Source organism: Protopterus annectens, chromosome 4.part1 (genome assembly GCF_019279795.1).
Source record: "Protopterus annectens isolate FY-2018-M chromosome 4.part1, PAN1.0, whole genome shotgun sequence".
In the NCBI taxonomy this organism is placed as follows: Eukaryota; Metazoa; Chordata; order Ceratodontiformes; family Protopteridae; genus Protopterus; species Protopterus annectens.
This window is the reverse complement of record NC_056734.1, coordinates 798,792,514-798,806,052: the sequence shown is the minus strand read 5'-3', so window position 1 is coordinate 798,806,052 and position 13,539 is coordinate 798,792,514. Positions and strand designations below refer to the sequence as shown.

The window sequence follows — 13,539 nt, the reverse complement described above, 5'->3', positions numbered from 1 at the left end:
CAGTTGGCACGTCACTTTGCAACTAATTCCACCAGAACCTCCCTTCTCAAATATTGTGACAGAAATAGGGATGCACAGGATGGAGGATTACGGTTTATTACTACCTATGGGTGTAACATCAATTTGATTAGAAATACCACAATGAAACATTGGAACATCCTCACTGCCAATGAGGATATTGCCTCCTTAGTCGGTAACACTTGTCAATATGGTTGCCATAGAGAGAGAACGCTAAGTTCATTTTTTTCACATTATAAGAGGATGGGTTCAGGTGGCATTATACATCTACAACTTACGATGACTGGTTACAAACTTTGCGGCACTTATCAATGTGGCCATTGTTCATCATGTCCATTTATATTCACATCTAAACAATTTTCCAGTAAAAACACTGAGGATTTTTAACATGAAATTTTTTGGCAACTGTAATAGTGATTGGGTGGTATATCTTGCGACTTGCACATGTGGTTCATTTTATGTGGGTAAGACATCACGGGGGTTGAGATTACACATGTCGGAACATCGTAGTGACATTCGAACCAAAAGAGAAACCAACGCTCTGTTCAGGCACTACACACAACATCATACTGCTAGATTTCAATTTTGTATTGTAGATAGAATTTTGAGTGACAGATCCAACAAACAGGGATGGCATTCCATTCTCAACCAAAAAGAGAAATACTGGATTATCAAGCTAGGGGCACTATTTTCTCTTGGTTTAAATGATCATTTATAACCAATTAATATATCCAATATTGAATGTATTATCATACTTATGTTTTATTACCATATTTGCTATTTGGATCATCTATTTTTTACTTGTTATTTTTTATTTTCTAGTTTGTATTTTTCCTTCCAGTTTTTCTTTCAGGCTGTATTATGGGCATGCCTAAAATCCTTTGGAAGCACCTCGTTGGTCTATGGACCTTATTTAAACCTGCATTTGTGCATCATTTCCTGTTTGTACTTTTCTTGTTTCACTGAGGAAAGCCATGTTAGGCTGAAACCGGTCTGGATTATTGAATTGTTCGATATGTATTAAAACACTGAAGTTTTACCTTAGTGTTGCTGATATATACTATTTGTGCTGGCATTTTTTCAGTATCTAAGAAATAAGAAACCTAATTGTCTACACTTGAGTTAAGAAGAAATTATTTTCAGATATACACACACAAAATCTATTAATGAAAATTTATTAATGAGAATAAAGCAGTTTATGTTTTTATGAACTACATGAGTGCATTACATAATATCTTTTATGATGCTTTTTATGAAAGTGTTTTTTATTCTGTAGTAGTGATGCGCTGTCTTTTTAAGCATGGATTGTTTGAGTTAATGATTTTTTACCTGTGACTGGTTGTTTTTTAATTACTGCAAATATATATGAGCATGATAATTTGTTATTTACAGGTCTGATGAAGTGGTGTATCTACACCACGAAAGCACTCACCAAATAAACATGTTGAAATCTTAATAATATCTCCAGCCATTGAGTGGTCTATTTGATGTTTTTGTGGGCATTGTGTTTCTATTTTTTATCCAAAGACCCTGTTCTACTGACTACGACTTGTCTTGTGCTTGGAAATTTCACTTATGTTAATGCCTGAATTGTCGACCAGTTTTGATCAACATATACAGCTGGTTGAGAGAAATACTAAATCAATAGTCCTGGGGTAGGGAGATATGCCATTTCTGTGGATTGTGTGGTGTCAAAGTTAGTATATATAATTAGCAGGGATGAGGGGGTGCAGCATCCACATAAGGTGTGCAGGGTGACTTGCCCCACCTGCAAAAAAACACTATTTTCGTTTGCAATTCCAAGGATTAACTTTGAAGCATACCCTAAAGTATATTGATGTCTTTTTTGTCGAATTTAACTATGTCAGTTTTAAACACTTTGACCTTTGTGTGGCTCAACTATTAATACTAGTATAAATATATATATATATATATATATATATATATATATATATATAGACACACAAACACACACACACACACACACACACACACACACACACACACACACACACACACACACACACACACACTCACACACACACACACACACACACACACACACACACACACGCACACACACACACACACACTCACATACTTCTCGATTTCTCGGTGCAGGATATCTGGACAAAGGCCCAAAAACAGGGACAGACTATAAATATTGCTCTTTTAAACTTAGAAAATTGCTAGAATAACAGGGTTTATGTTAGCGTATATTTTCTGAAGGACATGAAGTCTGAATCTCAAATGTCTGTCATTATTTAGTGATTTCATTCCTCAGTGATTTGCCAGAAAACCACAAATTATATGAGGAACAGACCAAAAATATGATGCCAAAATCTGGACATTCCGCAAAAATCTGAACAGTTGAGATGTATGCTAACTTCCTTACTCATCCTTGGCATGTACTGCTCTAGACATATTTGGGGATTCTTTGATAACCCATAGTATGTCTATGGAATGTGCGACACAGAAGGATCACCCCCTGAAAATCCGCACTGACATATAGAGAATGTACAAATTCTGCACACAGGGCATGTCGGCCAAGAACATAACTACAGATTCAAGCATTGCGAGATAGGAATCCTAGCTTCTGTTCCACTCTTCTGTTTCCCTTTATTTTTGCAGGGAGTCATGCAATTTGATTTTGATGCAGAATGTGTATACCAAATTCCAAACAGCCTGGGATAATAAACAGAACACGCTGGAGAAACAGATATGTATCCCAGACACTGCCCCTCCAATGGAACAGGCTCACCATCGATGTGAAATGGAGCTCATCTATTACTTAGCTTAAGCGCAACCTACAACAGTAAATTGGGAATAGGAAATTTACAGCAGACCTTACACTCATGACCTTTATGGACAGAGGTAGCTTATAAATGCCTTGCTCTCAATGTCGTATTCATATACAGGACATCATTATTCTTTCCAGAAAACATGGCTATAGTTAGAAGGGCCTCCAGGTCACTAGCCTAGTAACAATCTATCAATGTATGACTATGAAATGCTTTATCTCATGCATGGGTCTCCTCAAATTATTTATGGTATGATCCTAGTTATTCTCATTATGGGTAATATTTACTTATCAACCGTGGGATGGGAAAGGACAGTCTCTAACCAAATTGTTCAGGTTAATTTAAGCCCAAAAAGGGGAACTGGCTAGGCTTAAAATGGCCCATGAGGGCAGCTAGCTTAGTATGTACCTATGAACTTGTGATGAGTTGAATTTTGTAACCAGCGGCCATTACCTGTGTACTAAGAACAGCCAGTGATGCTAGATAGATATTTATGTTTGTATGTCTTCAATTAACATTTGGTAATTTTGTCAATTACAAGGTCAACTAAATGGCAATATCTTAATTTTCACAGTTAAATCTGCAGATTATAGCATTTTGTTATAACAGGTACCTGTTAAGTAAAAAGTAATCTATTTGCTAAGAATGAAGTATTTAAGGTTATTTTCTGGTTTACATATGATTTCATCAGCTGTAAACTGATCATTATATATATGCTGACAGATAATTACTGTTATCTTAACTACTGTCAGGAAAAAAACACAGGAGTTATTTTTCTTTAGGGCCCTACGTGCTAGGTCGAACCCTCACTTCACTTTAGCCTTTGCTATACTCCTAAATATTTGGAATCATGGAGTATGTGATCAGGGAGGTGACTGATGAATCCCCTGTTTCACTTCATGCTTAAATTCAATTAAAATGTTTCCAGTCAGGCAAACAGCGATCCCTTCCACAAAGAATCACAAGCATCCATTACAATTCATTCGGTTGATGATAAAGTCACCTGTTCACCTCAGTGACCCCCCTTCAGCTGTAGAAATGCTGGTGATCATGTAAGTGCTCACTACCTCATTTTCAGAAATTATCATGCAGATGACTTAATTGTCATGTAGGTGAGTCAAAGGCTGCCTCAACTACTGACTGAAATCCTTATGCTCTGCCACACAAATATACCTTGATTATACCCTTTGATCAACAAGAGATAATTTGTCTTATTTGGTTTGTCAAAATAAGTGCTGATTTGTTTCACATCATCATAACAGTTAGGATGTATAGGGAATTCCATGCCACAATGAAGGCTTTTTCCCAAGTCAGTAAAAATTTGTTGAATATTTTGTCATATTTTCCTCTCCGCATATGACAACAAAACAGCTGAGATAATCAGCTTATAAAAACCTATCAGCCTAAATAATGTCTTAGTTCGGGTAACACAAAGTATAGAAACTATGGAGGCATGATAAGTATTAATATTCTGCGCTGAAAGATGTAAATTGTCATCTGCATTATAAACGAGATACATATTGCCTAAGTAGAAATAACAATAATTTAAACAACCATTGCATGAATTTATGCAGATCTAAGCTTGCACGGCAGCAATCACGAGATCATTTTATGAAAGGTAATCAGTTTGTTTAAATATATATTAAATTACTGAAAAGATTAGCTAGTTTAGAAACAGTCTGTGCCATCATGTCATCAGTTACCTTGGAAACATTTGATATGAAATGTGGTTAATCACTATGCAGTTAAGCAAACATAGTTACTATAGATACCACCGTATGCATGTTAGTAAAATAACAGTATATTGTTTTACATTTAATAAAAAATGATAGCCATAAAAATAAATTGTGGTCATAATCTGGCATGAGTGCAATTGCTAAAGCTTTAATGTGTTTTGCTTTATAAGCAGTGCCTAGTTTTTAAAGCAAAGCCTTCACTTTAAGTATTTTTCAATAATGTTTACAATAGTAGATAATTATCTAAGCTGTAAACTGACTATATTTTTTATTTTTTCAGCTGTTAAATGAACTGAGCACAGTGGATGCTGAGTTGCTGCTGAAGTCATCATGTCTGACAGGAAGTTATTCTACCGGGCTGTGTCTGTGTATAGTAGCCATCTTAAGACATTACCATGCCTGTTTAATTTTAAACACTGACCAGACAGCACAAGTTTTTGAAGGGTTTGTACTTCTAATATCCATGTTTTGCAATCCTGCTAAGAATGTAGAAGTCACTTCAAGTCAGGCGCAATAATACTTTATCAGCAGTAATTATTTAAAGATAACAAGAACTATACAAGAATTATATTAATTCTTGCTTTCTGTATTAGTGTGAGTTGCGATTATTTAAATGTTGACTGGACTTAGCAATGGCAGTGAGCAAGAGCAACAGAAATGCACGTTTAGAGTTGGTCACTTAAGGTTCTGAGAGGCAGGATTTTAAGAGATAACAGAAAAACATGTCACCATTCAAGCCTTTCTTCAGGCTCTACAGTAAGTAGATGTGCTCAGAGCTACCCAAGACACAGAACCTATTCAGCAAAAGGGTTAGGAAGCAATGTCTGATACAAAACATGGTAAAGTGCTTTCATGGGAAGTAGGCAAGGTTAAGGTTAGGGACAAATCAGTTATAAGAGACAGAATGACCAGGAAGGAAGGGAGGAGGGCAGGATAAAGGTTAATTATGAGTGATAACAGAATGCATGTTTAATGACAGAGATTCCTGGTACCTTTCTGTATGGATGCAATGAACTACAAATTGGAAGTCATCTTTCATTTCGAATCTTTTTAACTTGTGGCATCTTATTAGGTAAAATACATTAAATGGCAGTAGCTGCTGTAGCATTTGTTGATTTTAATAGCAAAAAAAAAATAGTAAGATGGACCAAAAGAGTTTTGCTGTGAGATTTATGAGTTTAATTTACAGACTTTGCAGTAGTTCAGTGAAACACGACCATGTGACAATACATCTATGTTCTCTAGATAACAGTAAAAGCAATAAACTCTTAAGAATATGCACTGTGTTTTACAATAAATAAAAGAAAGTGTGCCAGGAGGTCTTGCTGTATATCGAGCTAAAATCATTATGCCCGGTCTGTAAATTTGTCAGTAGTAATCAAGGTGATCTGATCATCCATGAAGGGTGTGGCTGTTATCTTTATGCAAGAAACAAAGCCCACGTGTCTGTGGTAAATAATATTTTCCTTAATTACAACTGGAGCAATTAAGTTACACAATAACCATTAATTCTCATAACTTGTCTCTTAACTGTAAACAAATAATAATAGTAAACATTTTTGCTGTATTAGATGATTGACAAATGATAATAAATCCTACTTTTATAAATTCCTTATCAGCTTAAACTCTGCTATTTACTGAGTCAGTTAAATTCTTTCCAGATTCTGAAATAAGCTCTAAAGGATAGTAGCAGACATTAATCTGGATTACAGTAGCATTGCTGTCACTACCCTTTTGCAATAAAACACTTGACACATATGGCCAGTAGAACCAGAACTGATTTTGTGACTTCAAAACATCAGTTAGTAGTGCAACACTCTGCCAGTAACATAAAACTGCAGCTAAATGGCCCAGGCCAAGTAGCAATCTCAGCTACCACCTGACTTGCTTATCAGTACTAGTGTCCATAGGCACACCCGTCCACTGACTGTTGAACAGAGTGATATACCACTTCCTCTCCACCAGATACTTCTTCGCCCAGGAATTCAGTGGGAAGACTGTCCCACAACTGCCCAAACTGATATCCCCTTTCCTGCCCATGTAGTGCCAGTGTAGCCACTATTGTGCTGCATATGTTTAACCTCTCCCTTATCTTCCATGTTATTATTAATATATATATATATATATATATATATATATATATATATATATATATATATATATATATATATATATATATATAGGTATAGATATTATACATATAATCTAACCATTAATTCATCTATAGCACCAATAGCATGGTACAAAATATTAAATAAACATACAGCTATAAACATTCAAATAATGAATATATGCCTGACTCCTTACTGAAAACATAAAGAAAAGGAAGGCTAATAATTTCATTCTAAGACTGGGAGGTGCCAAATGTATCTGAAAGGTAGCCCCTGTATCATGTCTCAAGCACCTGAAAATAACATGATAAGCAACTAAAGAGCAGGACTAGGCACCCTCCTGAATGGGCAGCTGATCACAGAACCTATGAAAAGCTAAAAAGGTGTCCCATATGGCTTTGTTGTACTACACTCCCACAAATTACAGAACAACACTTGTATCAGTCCTTGCCAATCAGCCATACACAGGCAGGGATTGAAGTGGGTTCTTCACTCATATCTCAAACCAGGCTGCAATATAGTGGCATTTTTAAACAAGAGAGAATATCTGCTATTTTATTTGCTTTCCTTAGAATGCACTTACCTCTAAACGACATAAACTGATATGCAGTTTATGCAGTACTAGAACTATAATGACTAATTAAAGCCAGTGGGATTTTGAAGTTTTCTTGTTGAGGACCCGAATCAAAGCCTGGTTATTAGAATAAAATATAATCTTCTGATTAGTCAACAGATCTTTTTTTCACTCTTATGGCCAGGAATCAGGCCAATGGGTTGCAAATCATCTTCTCTGGCAAAATTCCCCCATTTTAGAACTGCCAGCAGTGTCCATGTAAAGTTGCAAGGCTTGGGATTACAGCCATTCACTGCGCCAGAAAGGATTTATTTATTGTGTACTAAACTACACTGTTGTACTGCAGTTGCCTGCTACACTCTGCCTGCAAAATCACATTTTATTGCTGTTTTCACTGTTTAGCAATGTCTTTTGTTGCTTCCACTGTTTAAGCATTTACTCATATTTCTTTCCCCTGATTTAAAGTTATGTGTTCTGCCTGGCCTGGTTTTCCCACCAAGCAGTACTTAATTAACCAATCTGTTAAATGTGTAAATCACTCTTTAGAGGCTCCTGGGTGATTTTCTGCTGTTTTAAATGATTTTTCAGTGTGTCACTGCTATTTTTCTGCTGTATTAGAATATTCTCTAGTGCTTCCCACTGAAACTAAGGTAGCTAGTATCTGTAGCATAGTCCAGATCCATGCCTGCTGCTTCTGGAACTGTTTATAGTGGTTTGTTTGTTCTGAGCACATTTTCCAAGGGATTGGAAGGGTCCTGTCTGCACTTTTGTGAGAGAATTGTGTTTGATTGGCACCTGACTGGTAAAGTGAGGCTTGTCTAGGGCTTGGAATAAGCATCCTCATTGGTCCTTTTGAATTTTGTTAAGAGTTTTTTTTTAAGTTTTAGCTTCTGGCATTTAGGCCCTGTATCTGAGCAGGTTTCTGCTTGTTCCTACTGAGCTAAATTGAGGAGGGCTACCACCCACAGCTCTGAGCTGAGATACCAGATGACTAGCGGGTTTTGAGTTTCCAAAAAACATAAGTTACCTGTTTATTGTTTATTTATACTATTTACTGCACTTTTTTATTGCCTGAGGCCTAGGTTTATACTGTATATATTTACTGTGTACTAAACTACACTGTTATACTGCAATTACCTGCAACACTGTGCCTGTAAAATCAAATTTTATTGCTATTTCCACTGTTTAGCAAGCTTTTTTGTTGGTTTCATTGTTTGTTAAGTATTTACTGGCATTTTTTCACTGCTTTAAAGGTATCTGTTCTGCCTGCTCTGGTTTTCTTACCAAGCAGTTCTTAATTAAAGTATCTATATAAATAAAAAACAAGTGGAAAAAGATTGTAGAAACAAAACCACTAATCCAATAAAACGATCATGTCAGCACACAGGTTGCAAGTCCATAAAATATTTATTGTATAAATTCCAGAAGCGCTTTCACCCGAACTCAATTGTAGGGCTTTTTCAAGTATAAAAACAGTGTAACTGTTCAATCAGCCATCTTTAAATAACTTCATTTTGAAAAAAGGCGCCAAAACCAGTCTGACCTAAATTTAAAGTAACCACGCACATTTTTACAACTGTCAAGTTTAAAAACACACATAAATTCACTTTGTTTACCAAACATTAATGAACTTGATAAAACTTTAAATTAAAGTAGTATAAACTAACACAAAATAACAGTTCTATCTAAAAAAGAAAAAGAAAAGGGTATCAAAAATTTAAAATACTTTAAAATGATGTAAAACAATACAATCAAAATATTACTTTAATAATTGTTTCAGTGGTTCTTTTAAATAATTATTTTGATAAATCTTCTGCTTTTTTAATCAAATAAGGCTTAATAGAAATATGCTCATTTAGTCCCGGGGGGTGGGTGGCGTTCAATCTAATTTGCCAATAGGTCTCCCTACAGCATAGCCAATTCTCCCAATCTCCCCCTTTAGGGTCAATAGGTACTTGTTCAAGAATCCCAAAACAAAAGCCAGTGTGTTTAGGCTTGTAAATGTTTACTTAATGCATTATTAATATTCCCTTTTTTTATGTTGTATAAATGTTCATAAATGTGTTTGTTCAACGCTCTCTCTGACTTCCCTATGTAGAAATTAGGACAGTCTCTACACAGGGCTAAGTACACAATACCCTTAGTATGACAGTTACCCTTCTTTAAATAAATCCTATTGTTGCCATATTTTTTTAAGGTGATAGATACTTCGTCCAAAATGAATCTACAATACCCACACCTACCACACCTACTAGTTCCCTTATCCAAAGTAGTTGTACATCTATAATTGTTACTTTTGAACACCTTTTTCAGATTTGTTCCTGTTTTATTAACAAAGTTAGGATGATCACCTACAGTCCTTGTTGTGCTTTAACATCTTCCAATTTCTCTGAATGAGGTCCTTAACTTCCCTTGTACTGTTACTGTGTTGAAGAACCATAGCTCTTTTCAAAGCTTGTTCACTATCTATTTCATGACCTTTTACAATTTCCAATGGTTTCCCCAAAATAGGAGAAACTCTAGTTGCACCACCACCATAATTTCTACCGATACTTCCTTTATTAACCTATCAGGATAACCCCTTAAACTAAACAAATCAGTAATAAAATCAATTTCCACTAAAAAATCATCCCACTCTGATGTCATCCTGGCCACACTGACCATTTGGCTCTTGACTATACTCCTTTTTTGTTTCCAAGGGCGATCACTATTATAGGGGAGGTAGGAATTACTGAAAGTGTTCTTCCTATAAATTCTTGATTTTAATCCCCCATTAGTTTTGTCTAACCTCACATCTAAATAATCAATTCCACCCTGGTCAAAATTAAATGTAAATTTTAAAAATCCAGTGGTGGAATTTAAAAACTCAACAAACTCCACAACAGTGTTCGCTGGTCCTTCCCAAATAATAAACAAATTGTCCAAGAAGCGTCGGTATAATTTAACGTTGTTGTTGTAAAAATCTGAAAGGAACAAGTGCTGCAACTCCCATTGTAAAAGGACAAGGTTAGCGTAGATGGGGGCACAAGCTGCCCCCATAGTTACGCCTCTAACCTGCTTGAAAGTTTCCCCCTCAAAATACACAAAATTGTTTTCCAACACATTCTCATTAGTTCTATCAACAGGTCAATATCAAAGCTCAAGGTATACTTTCTGTCCTTCAAAAGTAGCCAAAAGTAATCTAAACCCTCATCAGTTGGAATACAGGTGAATAAGTCAACCACATCAATGGTTAAAAAGTACACCTCACCTTCATAAGACTGTAGTGTCAAACCACGTAAAAAAATCCCAAGAATCCTTCAACATATGCTCGTACTGATCAGGAATATGTTTACGTGTATGGTCCAAAAAAGATGCAATAGCATATGTTTTAGACCTCTTCCCTGACACAATTGGCCTATATGGAGGGTCAGTTGTACTTTTATGAATCTTTGGAATTCCAAAGAAAGTCGCTAGTCTTGGTTTCTTAATGGTCAACATAATACCAACCTTATCATTAGTAATTAAAGTATCTGTTAACTGCTTAAATCATTCTTTAGACCCTCCTGGCTGATTTTCTGCTATTTTAAATATTTTTTCAGTGCCTCACTGCTATTTTTCTGCTGTGTTAAATATTCTTTAGTGTTTCTCACTGAAACTAGGGTAGCTAGCAGGTGTAGCACAGTCCAGATCCAAGCCTGCTGCTTCTGGAACTGTTTATAGTGCTTTGTTTGTTCTGAGCATGTTTTCCAGGCCATCTTTGATTGGAAGGGGCCTATCTGCACTTTTGTGAGAGAATTGTGTTTAACTGGCACCTGCCTGGTAAAGGGAGGCCAGTCTATGGCTTGGAATAAGCATCTTCATTGGTCCTTTTGAATTTTGTTTGAGTTTTTTTCAAATTTTAGCTTCTGGTATTTAGGCCCTGCATCTGAGCAGGTTTCTTCTTGTTTACACATCACACAGCACTGCACACTGCCGTGCAACTGTGCACCAAAATGAGACAGTTAAATTCAACAATTTTTCCCTTAAAACCCAGGCAGAAATATCCATTCACTGAGTTCCTCCGTGACCGTTTCTGAAAAGCCACCCTTAGTGGCAACAGTCTTCAACCTAGCATTATGGGCAGTTGGACTATCCTTGTTTCTCCTGCCAACCTTGTTGACTTGGGTTTCTTGAGGCAGTGTCTTGCCTCATGTACCCAGACAACCATCTACTAATAACACAATCTAGCACAGAGTGTGAGAGATGTATTTACACCAAGAATCTAGAATCCATGCTCTCTCTCACGCAAAACAGTAACACGGAGAATGTTGTCAACCCACCCACCACTACATATAGACATGGTACCACTGTTCTTACACATACCACTACTCATACACATGGTACGCATCAAACATATAAATCCACATATGCAGAGGTTCTCTTGAAAAACTTACCAGAACACCAGAGACAACCAAAGCACAAGTCTGCTACAGCTAACACAGTCTCTACTGCAGCCATGACACATAGCAGCACCTTTGTCTGACCCACCAAGCCAATAAGGAGCAACACTCTAAAACTAAGTTTTCTTGTCACTGGAGACTCAGTAGTGAGACACATGGATGTCCCACTCACCAGGTGGTCAGCTGCCTGTCCGGTGAAAGGATTCAGCAAATCATGCATCCACTGACCTCTCTCATCTACAAATAGAATTATGACTCTGTCATAGTTCATGTTGGTATGAATGACCTGAGACATATCTCACTGGACTATATGAAGAGATACATGGTTGAGGTCTCTGAGTATGTGCCCCAGGCAGGTATGTCCTTAGCCTTGAGCAGCATAATACCCTCACCTAGAATGATGCCACAGTATAAATAAAAAGTGATTGATTTCAATAATTGGCTTAGTTTTTGGTCTCATTCCAGGGGTCTCAAGTTCCTGTCTACCTGGGAAGCCATGGTCAAAAAACCTCTCTGCTTTGATAGAAACAGTTTGCACCTGCATGCCTAGGCTTTCGGCTGCTGGCAAAGGCTGTTGCTTCCCCCATAGTGCCTTTTTTTGCAAGGTCTCAAAAGCAATTGATGTTAAATTAAACAATCAGAAAAAAACAACGGTCATGTTGCTAACTGCTAGGAGCTTAAACAAAAAGCTGCCCTCCCTAGTAGCACTTCTATCACTAGAAGATTTAGATGTCTGTGCAGTCACAGAAACTTGGTTTAAGGCTTCAGAGAGTACCCTGGCCCTGCAAGGCTGCAATGCCTTCCATACCTTTAGTTCACATTATGGTGAGTAAGATGCCCTTTCAAGTCCTAGCCAGTTATAGATCCTCCTTCATGGGTCAAAACACACATGAAGCCTACTTAACCAAACTGAAGACAATCCAAATTGTACTGAATTCACTGGTTATGGGGGATTTCAATTATCCCACCATCAACTGGGAAACCTACTCTAGCCCAAACTAGCACAAAAGTTCCATGTAAACATTCCAGATATGGTCCTTTCCAACATGTCAAGCGGGTGTACTGCTGTAACTGTTGGACCTTCATTAGTTAAAACTGACTACAAATCAGTCATCTTCCAACTGACACTAACACCAGAATTCACAAAGGCTGAAATTAAGCTTAAAATCTTCACCAAGGCAAACCATACCCTCCTAGATGAAGGTATAAATGCATTCCAAGCCCCACCTTAAGCTGTAAGTGGTAACTATGACGAAGCTTACATTTAAGACCTGTACAATCACTTGCATAAGTGTATAAACTCTGCTGTAGCAGATAGAGTCAAAGCCAGAGCCCCAAGTAAAATCAAGCTGCCATGGACTTCCAGCATCAGCAAACTCTACAATAAATATTTTAGTTGTTGTCCAAGAAAACAAAGACAAGGACCCAACAATAGAAAAGCAACCTCCTCAGCCTTAACAGGCAAATGAGACAACTTGTCAAATCCTCTAAGAGCTCCTTTGAGAGAAACCTAGCAAGTACTGCCAAGTATAACCATAAGGCCTTTTACAGCTATGCACGTAACCTAAAGGGTAGGACCCAGGCATGTGCAGAACTGGTGGACAACTGTATCAAACACACTGACCCCACAAAGATAGCGAACCTGCTATGGTTAGGTTTGGCAAAAATTTCAGTCCATTATCCCCTCCTAACTTACAACAAACCCACCCGCAAACTTCCTTCTGCCTTACATATCTAAAGAGCAGTTCCTCAAAGCCCTGTCCAAGGCAAAGAACATGGCCTCAGTGAGACCAGATGACATCCCAGGTTGTCTTCTAAACAGGCTAAAACATGAACTAGCATCACCACTATGTAACCTTTTCAATCATAACTTAACCA

At 37.1% G+C, this 13,539-nt stretch overlaps 1 protein-coding gene across 1 annotated transcript in view; it reads left to right on the top strand.

The window, feature by feature from the left end:
- Window positions 1-13,539, top strand: part of MED12L (mediator complex subunit 12L) — a 919,119-nt gene that overhangs the window by 37,575 nt on the left and 868,005 nt on the right. The window contains exon 4 of the mRNA XM_044070851.1: window positions 4,836-4,999. Coding sequence (XP_043926786.1) covers window positions 4,836-4,999 — 164 coding nt within the window. The remainder of the gene's footprint in view (window positions 1-4,835; window positions 5,000-13,539) is intronic.